The sequence below is a fragment of the Marmota monax genome, unplaced genomic scaffold (assembly GCF_021218885.2).
Source record: "Marmota monax isolate L192 unplaced genomic scaffold, Marmota_monax_Labrador192_F-V1.1 WCK01_AAM20220418_F8-fsc00079, whole genome shotgun sequence".
In the NCBI taxonomy this organism is placed as follows: domain Eukaryota; kingdom Metazoa; phylum Chordata; class Mammalia; order Rodentia; family Sciuridae; genus Marmota; species Marmota monax.
The window spans coordinates 8,304,325-8,316,890 of record NW_026694099.1 but is presented as its reverse complement, the minus strand read 5'-3'; the positions used below and the strand labels follow the sequence as shown (position 1 = coordinate 8,316,890).

The window sequence follows — 12,566 nt, the reverse complement described above, 5'->3', positions numbered from 1 at the left end:
TTTTTTAATTTTATTCATAGACAGGATCTAAGTCTAAGTTTCTGGGGTTGACTTTGAACTCTTTTTTTTTTTTAATTTAATTTAATTTTATTTTTATTTTATTTTATTTTATTTTTTTATTGGTTGTTCAAAACATTACAAAGCTCGACTTTGAACTCTTGATCCTCCTGTCTCAGCCTCCAGAGCCAATGGGATTACAGGTGTGCACCACAGCTCCTGGCCCTCATTTGTCTTTATTAAAATGAATAATGAATACATAATTGAACAACACTTCTTGTTGGCATTGCACACCATGAAGCATGGAATCAAATTTAATACATATTATTTAGAATTTAATGGGATGAATGTTATTTGTATTTGTTCATTCCAAACCATGTTAGTGTTGTCCTGTCAACATACAGAAAGGAAAAGACTTATAAAATGTATACAGGTGTGCCAGATGGAGAATAGACATTAAAGTGGTTTTAAAATCTCCACTTACACTGGATGTGGAGGTTCATGCCTATATTTCCAATGACTTAGGAGGCTGAGAAAGGAGGGTTGCAAGTTTGAGGTCAGCTTCAGCAATTCGGCAAGACCCCATCTCAAAAAATAAAAAGGGCTGGGGGATGTAGCCTAGAGGTATAGCACCTCTGGGTTTAATCCCTAGTACCCAAAACAAACAAGAAACTTCACCTAATATCTGGCACACGTTTATGTACATTTTATAATGTGAAAACCAATGAACTATGAAAAAGTAGTTTTACAATTAAAAATGTATGTAAGGGATTCATGAACCAGTCAAGTAATATTTGTATAGGATAACCTTAGACTTTTAAAGGTCAATCGTAGTCATCTGTTAAACATAACAGGAGAAAGAAAAATGTTAAAATTTTATTTCTGAAATGCTTTATTCTTTTAATCAGTATACATTATATTAAGTATAGAATTTCCTTAAAAATTAACAACTCTTGGGTTTCACTGTTAGGACATTGTTTTAGAAAGGAAAATATCTGGCTCTTTTGACTTTTCTTTTTAACATTTATCCAAGCTCCAAGCGGATTATCATATTAAGGTTCTTCTGTGTTATTTCTGTCCAAGTTGTGACAGCTAAAACAAAACACAAAATTATAACTTAAAAAAAAAAATCACAAAGAATGGTTATGCTTTCAAATATACCTGTAAACACCCTAAGAAAATTCACTTTCATCACAGTAAAATTTAGGTTTCCTATTTGATTCACTGCATTCCTAAAATAATAATAATAAACTTTAACAACTGAATTAAAAAAAAAACAACCCTGGGGCTAGGGATGTGGCTCAAGCGGTAGTGCGCTCGCCTGGCATGCGTGCGGCCCGGGTTCGATCCTTAGCACCACATACAAAGATGTTGTGTCCGCTGAAAACTAAAAAATAAATATTAAAATTCTCTCTCTCTTAAAAAAAAAAAAGAGTAGAAAAAAAAATAAGATATTTTCCTTTACATTTTCTTAACTTTACTGCTGATAGTTTTCTTCTTCATATGTATTTCTAAAGTAGATCATGAAAAACAGAAGTCAAGTCTTTCAATTCTGGAAGGCTGGGTACAACTCCTATTGGACTAACTTTCCCAGATATAAAAATGATAAACTTAAACCAAATGTAAAAATCAACTAGCCAAAGGCAGTGGACAGCAACTAGAAAAGAGTCACCACCTAGAAGGAGGGAATAGCCCTGACTGATTCCCTGGTTTTGTGGTTCTCAGCTGGAGTCAGGCCCCAGCTGGTGTTATACTGGGGAGTTAGAACTGTGAGAGAAAACTGGCAGTCCTCCTTGCCTGGAAGAATCAGAGTGTGCTTAAGGCAACTAAAGAAACTGGAAAGTGAGGGGGGATCCTGGAAAGGAGGGAGAGAGAGACAGATGGGAATGAAATCCTTAAATTCTGTGTAGACATTTCCTAAATCTATCATGAAACCTGAACTTCTCATAAATGGGAGAGACTAAGAAGTCAGGATTTGAGATCCTGTCCAAGAAAATAGTTTGAAGTGAGTCCAATCAAGGTAACTGCCTAATCTTCAAATCAATATTCTTAAGAGAAACAGAACTCAGTCTTCAAAACAGAACATTTATAAAGTTAAGAACATAATGTAACGCTAATCAATATATGAAGAAATAGGAAAATGTGCCCCATACTCTAGAGACAACCAATTGTGACTGGCAGGGAGATGATCTTTATGTTGTAATTTAACAAGGTTTTAAAAGCAGCTCTAACTACCTTCAATGAAGTAAAGAAAAATATGCTCCCAAAGAATAAAAAAAATATCAGCAGAGAAAATGAAACAATGCAAAAGGAACCAAATGAAAATTCTAGAATTGATAAGTATCTCCACAAGACACTAATTAAAAACAACTAAGTCAATGGCAGAAAGATAGTAGAAGGAAAGGAAAGGTGAAGTACTGAGACTAAGTCAGAACAAATTATATTCTATGCTTTTATAATTTTTCCAAAATGAATCCTATTTTGTATAACTAAAAAGAACCAATTAAAAAATATTGCGAGGCTGGGGTTGTAGCTCAGTGGTGGAGCACTTGCCTCACACATGTGAGGCACTGGATTCAATCCTCAACACCACATAAAAATAAAGATATTGTGTCCATTTACAACTAAAAGATTAAAAAAACTGCAACATAGAATTGACAAATACATTATAAAAAGCAGAAGAGAGACAATAAAAGACTTAGAGCAATATAAATTGTACATTCTGAATAGCAGAATTCTTAGGGATCTGTGGGACAATATATATGCCAAACACACAGTCCTACAATAATGCATAATGATGGGTCTATGTTCTGAAAAATATATCATTAGGTGGTTTCATCATCATGAAAACACCAACGATGTAAACTTAGACAAATCTGGTCTGAGTGGTACAACCTCCTATATGCATACCCAGGTTATTTGGTAATGCCATTGCTACTAGGCTACAAACCTGTACATCAAAACAGAAAAAAATACAGTAAAATAGTATAAAAGATAAATGATGTGCCTATATAGGCCACTTTCCATAAATGGAGCTTATAGGACTGGAAGTTGGTCTGAGTGAGTGAAAGCTCAGAACATTATTGTACACTGTTGTAGACTATAAACACTATGCCTTAGGCTACATTAAATTTCAACACTTACTATCAGAATCAAGTATATAATATACATAAACATATGTGCTAAATATTATGAGTGGCAGTGCAATAGGTCTGTCTACACAGCACCACAACACTTACCTAATGTGCTGCATTATGATGGCTCTGATATCACTTGATGATGGGAATTTGTCAGCTGTGTTATAATCTTATGAGAGCACAGCTGTATTATATTGTATACATGGGCTGTTGTTGACTAAAAAATCATTATGTGGCTAGTGAATATGTAAAAGGAGTCCTAAAACGAGAAAGAAAATTGGGCATAAAAATATTTGAAGAAAAAAATGTCTGAAAATTCCCTAAATTTAGTGAAGATATAAACTTAGCCAGGAAATTTATACCCAGTTTTCCCCAACCAAGACATATATGTCATACTCTTCAAGAGTATGACCTTATAGTTTTACTGAACTCTGAATGTTGACTTATCAGAAAAAATGAAGGCTGGAAGACAGTAAAATATCTCAAGTCTATACAGCAAAACTAACACTGAAGAGTAAAGGTAAAATAGATATTTTCATAATAGGAAATTAAGAAAATTCACGGCTAGCATACCTGAGACATGGTAAATTCTAAATGATGTTTTTCAGTCAATATAGAATTTAAAATTTTTTGGAAACAGAAGAAAATGGAGAGTCATAAATATCTGTATAAAAGCAAAGGATTTGTTTGTCATCATTTTTGCCTCAGTTGTGTACATCACTGTCCATTGTCTTGTGAAATTATTGGTGTATACACATGTAAAATATGGGAGAATAGTTCTATAGTTGTAAGGTTTCTAAATTTAGTGCAACTGGACAATATTAACTCTAGTCTACAAATAGTTAAAGATGTATATAGCAGTTGCTTTAGAGATCATACTGAATTAATACTGCATAGATGTAGCTTAAAAAAATTCTGTAGATGAATTACAATGGAATTCTAAAGTTTTCAAAAATCCAAAGGAAGCATGTAAGGAAAAACAGAAGAATCCTAAACAGGAGACTAAAAGAAAAGCAAATAGTAAAATGGTAGACATAGACTCTCAGTAATTACATTAGATGGTAATTACTGAGAGTCTAAGTAATTAAAGACTCTAATTAAAAGGTAGACACTTCAGAATGGTTAATTTAAAAAGTTCAACTATATGCTGTCTACAAGGTAAGTTGAAAATAAATAGGTGGAAAAAGTTTTAACATTGCTACTCTAGCCTCTTATGCTTACCATTTGCAATGTTAATATAAGATAAAGTAGACTTTAAGTCAAAGAGTTTTATTAGATATGTAGGGAAATACCACATAATGATAAAAGTGGCCATTAGAAAAATGATGAATCATAAAATGTGTATATATCCAATAGCCCAAAATACAGAAATGGATAGAAGTAAAGGGAGAAAGAGAATTCCACAATCCTATTTGGCAATTTTAATAGCAGATGATAGAAAGGACTCACCCTCCAAACCAAAACCAGAAAGCACACTTCAAACTAACAGAGAAGCTGAGCAATGCTCAGATACCCTAACCAAACTGATATTTACAGAACTCTATACATAACTTCTGTAGAAACTCATTCTTTAAGAGTATATGGAATGGTTGGCAAGACAGGCCTATATGTTAGGCAATTTAAAGAAATTTCAATTTTAAACTGAAGTTATGTAGAAAGTGGTCTACAACTACAAGGCACTATTAGGTATTTATAAAACCCTGGAATATAAGAACAGTATTATAAATAATACTTAGAAAAAATCACAAGGTAAATTACAAAATATTTAAAAGTGATAATGAAAATAAAATAAAAATTTGTGGAATATGCTTAAGTATTATTGTTTGGCAGAAATTAATTTTAAGGCTATAAATGCTTATTTTAGGAAAGAACTAAAGTTAATAAGTTTTCAACTTAAGCTAGGAAAAAAGTTAATAGATTAGAAATAGAAAACAAATGAGAATAGTAACAAAGGCAACATCTGGTTCATTCAAATGGTAAACAAATTTGAGATTCCCCTTGTTAACCTAAATAAGACAAAAATTTCATTTATTGGGAAAAATAACTAAATAGACATTTCTCAAGAAGAAACAAATGGCCAACAAATAAACATGAGAAAATGTTCAACATCTCTAACAATGAGGGAAATGTGAATTAAAACTATACTAAAATTTTATCTCACTCCAGTCAAAATGGGTATAATCAATTATGGGTCAGCATCCCAACTGAAAGCTAAGATCAATATAAGATTGTTAGTGGCAACAATCCTAAAAGGACCATGTGGACAATCAATATGCCTCAGTTATTGCAGTCATTAACTTTAAAGGTGAACATAGTTTTCCTGTATCAACTGAACATATGTTATTGCCCAGAAGTTACTTCATTTCTCAGGCCCAATCTATGACACTCTATCACAAAATCAGATATATGGAAAGCTGAATTGAATTTTGCCTAAATAAGTACACTACTCCAATTTTAAATTTTGTCAATTTGCCTTTTCATAAAGAATTGGAATAATGAAAATGTTAGTTAAAACAAATTTTTGAGTTCTACAGTTTTCAACTGGTCCAGATGAATAAATAGTTCTCTTTCTCTTGAAAAATATCAATGGTAACTTAAGAGAAACAAACTAAAAAAGGTATACTTTACCTGTTTTATAAACTGTGAAGCATTAAAAAGCTCACTGCAGCCATATAAAATGTGTTTGCCTTGCTTCCCCTGTAAAAAACAGAAATCATGAATAAAAACTCAGATCCAAGTGAGTAACAAATACATTTTCAGTTTTCCTATGAAAAAATATTAACTTGCTAGGACTTTTTTTGTTGTTAGCTTTGTGAGTGGTGTTGCTGAATTTCAGTGTACATGTGTATCCTAAAATTGCATGAAATAAAGAGGGATAAAGTGGTAAAATAGGCATAAGAATGATTTATTATACTAAAAATAGGAGTATGATCACATTTCATAGGATCAACAATTATCCAAAAAAATCTGAGACCACAACATTCTTTTAAAGATCTATGCTACTTGAAGCAAAATATTAATTTGGTTATGTTTAGCATAGTAGGATATGATGCAGGTAGTACGGACTGTAATTTCAGTCTCACTAGTGCAATAGTATTTACATGTTAATAAATATCCTGTTCCACTCTGAAACTCTTATTTTATTTCCACAGAATGTTGGAACCTAATTACAACACTGAAACTTCTCCACTAGAAAATGCAATTCCTATATGTATTGTGAACTTGAAGTTAAATTCATAAGATTTCTTTTGTAATGTAAAAAGTTTATCCCACAAAGTAATTTGATAATGCAACAAGGAATAAAAAAAAATTGGCTTTGTTATATAAGAAAAGGACATTTCTGTGATGTGTAAATAAACATAACTGCTTGCCTTATATGAAGTGAGAATAAAAATAATAAATGAATAAAAAAATAAATAGAAAATGAATAAATGTCCTAGATGGCCGTCTATAAACGGAAAAAACAAAAGCTACACCTTAATTATAGTTTTAGGCTGGGTGTGGTGGCGCATGCCTATAATCCCAGCTATTCAGGAGGCTGAGGCAGGAGGATCACAAGTTCAAAACCAGCTTCAGCAACTTAGCGATGCTCTAAGCAACTTAGCAATGCTCTAAGCAACTCAGCAAGACTCTGTCTCAAAATAACACAAAAAGAGCTGGGGATAAAGCTCAGTAGTTAAGTACCCCTGGGGTTCAATCCCTGGTACCCCCCCATTCCCCCCTCCAAAAAAAACCTTTACAGTTTTAGAAAATGAGATGGTACATGCAGCAATTACAGAAGGTCATATAACTAGGATTCTTGAGGCTATAGAGAACATAAATGAGCTATTAATAAAGGCAGAGATTATAGTATAGAAGGAGAAGGCAAGCCCAAGAAAACATCAGAGGGGTTCAACATTTCTAGGACAGATGTCAGGATGTTATCTCAGTAGCACAAGACTCATCATTTTTAACTGTTAACTATCAAGATACATTCTAGATACACTTGTATCCTACATACATATTGGGAGTTCATAATCCAAAGATAAAGTGTGTCCTGGCAACGATCCTGGGAGTTGCACTGATCAGGTTTTTTTTGGTGGTGGGGTGGTACTAGGGATTGAACTCAGGGGCAGTCAGCCACAGAGCCACATCCTCAGTCCTATTTTGTACTTTATTTAGAGATAGGGTCTCACTGAGTTGCTTAGTGCCTTCCTGTTGCTGAGGCTGGCTTTGAACTTGAGATCCTCCTGCCTCAGTCTCCAGAGCCACTGGGATTATAGGAGTGCACTATCGCTCCCAGCAGCACTAATCAGTTTTGGAGGTCTGTTTTTTCTTCCTGTTATACCTTGATCTCTACCTTACTAGAGCCTTATATGAAGTGAGAATAAAAATAATAATCATCATTTTCTAGTGTTAGGTGAATAAATTAAGATTACAAAATGTCATTCTAAGAATACTTTGTTTTAGTTTTTTTCTGTCACTTCCTGCTATGTAACCCAGCCGGTCCCGAAATCCTGAGCTTGAGAAACCTCTTACCTCAGCCTCTTGAGTAACTGGGACTTATTGGTATGTGCCACTCTGCTTTGCCTATATGCAGGATTTTTTTTTTTTTTTAAATAAAGCTGTTTTAATTTATTTATTTTAGTTTTTTTAGGTGGACATAATATTTTTATTTTATTTTTATGTGGTGTTGAGGATTGAACCCAGTGCCCGCGCATGCCAAGTGAGTGCACTACTTAAGCCACATCCCCAGCCCTATATGCAGGATTTTTAAGTGATCTCTTAGAAGAGTAGTTACGTAAAGGTCAGGACAGCCACCAAAGAATGCTGTGCTCTAAAGATATAAAACTAAAACTATCCCATGATAGAATAAGAAGGCCAAAACATACCTTTATGTAGTCAACAAGATTTTGATATTCTATGTAGTTGCCTCCTCCCACCACAAAAACAATTGCCTACAAATGCAAACAAAAAACTAAATTGAAAGAAATAGTTAAAAACATTGTTATAATTTTCAAGTAACATGGTTTTTAGTCTGAAACCTATTCTACAATTGGGACAAAAACACTAGCTAGCCAAAGGCCACAGCTGAAGCATCTAATGGTATTTAATTAAGAAATTCCTAAAAAGTTTATACATTTATAAATTTTAATGCTTGTTCAGTGGTAAAATGAGACAAAGTTTTCAGAAACAATTTAAAGATAACTTCTTTTTTTAGTACCAAGGATTGAACCCAGGAGTGCTCAACCACTGAGCCACATTCCCAGTCCTTTTTTATATTTTATTTAGAGACAGGGTCTCCCTGAGTTATTTAGGGCCTCACTAGGTTGCTGTGTCTGGCTTTGAACTTCTGATCCTCCTGTGCTGCTGGGATCACAGGCATGCACCACTGTGCCCAACACTAGAGATACTTATTATTCTTCTAATAAGTAATAGCAAATAAATCCAAAGGGCTTTCTTCAAAGGATGCTTTTCAGTTTGCAGTTATTTACTATAGGCAGGAAAATCAGAAAAACCAGCATTTATATAATTTTCTATGTATGTTATTTACTGTATTTGCTGAGAAGTCTATTTGCATTTTAAATTAAAGCAGTCTTCACAAATGCATGGAATCCAATTTTATAAGCTCCACACTTAGAAAATTTTCACTGCAATCTGCAAGCCTTCTTTTTTGGCAAATTGCATAAGTTTCAGCCACTTTAAAGCTTCAATATAATAAGTATAAATAGTTTTATAAATCAGGAAAATACAGTTGCTGAGAATTAAAAAAATCTTGGGGTACAGAATTGGATTTATCCAAATCACCATGCACTAATCATATTAGCCATGTTTATGACAAATTATTGTTCAGGTTACCTTTTATCTTTTCTAGGAGCACAGAATTTTCATGTGAAACTTACCTCCTGAAATGGATTTTTGTTCCTAGGAACTGAGCTGTAATAGAGAAAAACTATACTGAAAATCTCACTCATGGCTTTTATTATGGGTAAAACAGGTATGGGAAATACCACATTAACATATACTCCAGAGGTATGTTAGGCATTTACAGTTTTACCTCCTCTTTCTCAAGAGGGTAGTGGGTACTTGAGTTCTGCAGAGGAAGAAGCCAGAAAATGTAGAATACGTGTCTAAAAGGGAATGGGCATCCTATTGACTTTGAAATAAAATTCTAGAAAACTGAGGAGCAGAGGTCCCTGAATATATGCAGGTATTTTGGTGGTAAATTTCAACATACTTCAAATGTCATTTATGTTGTCTATGGGTATCTATATTTGCAGAAAAAATGAATAAACACCTATAAGATAACATAGGAAGAAAAAAGAAAATGGCAAGAGGGATCTGTATTTTGCAGTAAATTATATTTTCTTTATTACATTATTATATATTTAAAAATATTTCTTTGATATCTAGAGATCTTTAATAAGGACATTTTTTCAAAGTTTTTGTGTATCAGATACATATTTGAGTGCTAAAATAGGCTGTACAGTGTGATTAACAAGGATAGTTGAAACTTTTCTCAATTACTCAGTGGCTAAACATAGCTCTATCACCTTTCATAACATCTTTAGTCTGTCTAAATATTCTGTCAAAGTGGTTAGACATCTACCTGATCAAAATGCCTCCTAAATGCTTAACTTCCTTCTAATTCTGCCTCCTTCCCTCCTAATTCTGCCCATTTTTTCTATAATTTATAAGCTATTTTTTGTATCACCATGAATTAAATCTTGAAAAATATCTGTAATAAACAAAGGCTACCTTACTACATCATGCCTGTCATAAAATACAAAAATTCTTTATAGAATGTTTCACTGTCAGCAAGTGTTTTTATAGCAATGGTTCCCAAGAATTGGATTTTGTAGGAGCTACATTAAAAAAAACAAAACAGTATCCAAATATAAAGCTCCTTTCTCTTCATTTGGTCTGATAAAAATATTCTTAAAACACACATTATCCCAATTTCCCTCCCCTACACTTAGTTTGTAATGCCAAAAGCCCCCCCAAATAAGAAAACCCCCAAACAAAACAAAACAAACAAACACACACCTCAAAACAAAAACCCAGTAAACAGCTACATGTATTTGTATATATACTTGGAGGGAAAAACAACAAAATACTATCTTTAATACTATCTTTGAGAGATTAGCACACATATTGCTTCCTTTCCAGTTTTTCCACACAGTTTAAATTTTTAATATTAAGCAGTGCTGCTTTAGAGTACAAAACCAATTATTTTCATTCTTGGGAAATCCTACAACATATTACAGAAGACAGAAACTGTTTACCTGTCATTGCCACGTAGCATTTTGGGATCGAAATATCTGTAGTCGTCAGTTTCCTATTTAAAAACAAAAAAACCTTGACAATGGAATTTTTCTTTAGAAGTTCTGGCATACGGTTATCTTATATTCATGAATCTATCAATTTTGTAGCGTGTACAACAACCACCCCTAACATTTAATGAGTAGTTACAATGTGCTAAGCATCATTTAAGTGCTTTATGTGAAATTACTCATTTAATCCTGAGTTTCTCAAGTAGCTACTATTACTATCCCCATTTTTCAGATTGGCAAGTTGAGGGGGGACTGAGAGGTTCCTAAGGTTACATATGTAATAAGTACGGGAACTCTAGCATTGGCAACAAGGCAGTTTCAATGTCCAAGCTCTACTCTCATGCTATAATGTTTCTCAAAAATAAGTCTGAAAAAAAATAAGTATTATAAGTCTTAAAGTAGTTAATGTACTGAAGTATTTTTGTTTTTTAGAATTTTATCTGTATAAATTTTATCTCATGATTTTACCGAATATATGGAATACCTAACACAGGTACACATCTCTTATCTGAAATTTTTGGAGTGATATGTATTTCAGAGTTTAGGATTAAAAAAAATTTAGATAGGTAATATCAGGCATAAACTACATATAATATGGGTAGCACCTCATCATCAAATATGTTAATACTTCTATTTCTACATATGTGAACATTAACAGAAAATAGGATAAATAAAAACTATAAAGAGCCTCAACTGGAGTCCAGGTCAGATTTTGCCACCAAATGAGTTATACAGAATCTTTTAGTTTTCAAAGCTTTTTGGATTTTTCAGAAATTGTGAATAAGGGGTTGTGGACCTCTATATTATACTGGAAACTTAACGCCTTGATTAAAGAAGTTGGAAAGTATTGCTCTATTACTTATTGAATAATGACTTTCCATTCTCTGCCTGCCTCTCCTTCCATAGCAGAATCATCCAGAGAATTCATCTTTTCTTCTTCTGGAGTGTGGATGGTTTCACTAAAACCTGATAAAGTACAGATATACTACATGTGTTGCTATTATTTAGTCCCGCATTCAATGGAGATACTTTCAATCAACCACAGCACCCTCAGTAAACCCAAGTGTAGTGTCAGAATCCTCCAAGTAGTTTGCTTCAAGAAACCACTACCAACCAGATTTACAAGGCAAGAATAAACCTATCTGATATCTTGCCTTAACTTTATTAAGACAAAGGAGAATAATAAATGTCATAAGAATGCATCTAAAAATAGGTAACAGCATTTTAAAACATTTGAGATAGGATACATTCAAGATTACCTGCCAGGTCTAACTTAGTACACTTTGCTATCTCTTCAGCATTTTGCTAATCTCCTCAGTGCCTCCAAATCAACTTGTCCATCTGGGAACAGGAGAGGTATAAGAGTGCAGGCAGCTACCTCACCTAGCAGATGGATGAAGAAATGCTTTCAAAACAGAAAACATTTACTTTTTCTAATTAAAGTATCTGTCTGTAGTAATGTGCCTTCAGTTCTATTGACTTTATAAATAATAAATGAACTTGTAATTACAACTTGGAGAAACATTTAAGACCCACAATTTAGCCATTGATGTGTTTTGCCAGAGAAATACAGAAGGATTGTGTATGCTGGGATGAGTACTAGACTGGAGGACAATAGTAGGATTTTTATTGTAATTCTGCTACTAAAAAGGTGTGACCTGGCAAGTTACTTAACCTCTCTAGGTTGCCTTGCCTCCATTGTTAAAATGATTTAGGATGTTTCCTTAAACTCTATTTCTGTGATTCCATGAAGGCATGGTTCTTACCCTAATCAACAAAGTATAATGGTAGACAATTTGGCTTGTGGTTAAAATTCCAATGCTGCCACATACTAGCTGTATATCCCTGAGCAAGTTTAATGACCTTATTGTGACTCAGTTTCATCATCTATAGAAATGAGAATAAAAATAACAGTACTCTTCTTGGAAGGTTCTACTGAGGATTAAATGATATAACAGGTGAAAAATGCTTTGCATGGTTCTCGGTACTTAATAAGTATACAATATCTGATAATACTTAATAAGTATGCAATAATGTTAGGTGTTAATTTTGTGGTCATTATTTTTCATGTCAACATCAAGGGCAATAACAAAATATCATAATTTCCCTTAACCTCTTG

The 12,566-nt window shown here is 33.3% G+C and overlaps 1 protein-coding gene across 2 annotated transcripts in view; it reads right to left on the bottom strand.

Annotated features, from left to right (window-relative positions):
- Positions 1-858: 858 nt before the first annotated feature.
- The window catches only part of Scfd1 (sec1 family domain containing 1), a 94,513-nt gene continuing 82,805 nt past the window's right edge, over positions 859-12,566 (bottom strand). For both annotated transcript variants that reach the window (XM_046465220.2, XM_046465221.2), the window contains exons 21-25: positions 10,400-10,452; positions 9,017-9,050; positions 8,006-8,071; positions 5,763-5,831; positions 859-1,089 (exon numbers count right to left, since the gene is read on the bottom strand). In XM_046465220.2, the coding sequence (XP_046321176.1) occupies positions 1,066-1,089; positions 5,763-5,831; positions 8,006-8,071; positions 9,017-9,050; positions 10,400-10,452 (246 nt within the window). In that variant the 3' untranslated portion in view covers positions 859-1,065. The remainder of the gene's footprint in view (positions 1,090-5,762; positions 5,832-8,005; positions 8,072-9,016; positions 9,051-10,399; positions 10,453-12,566) is intronic.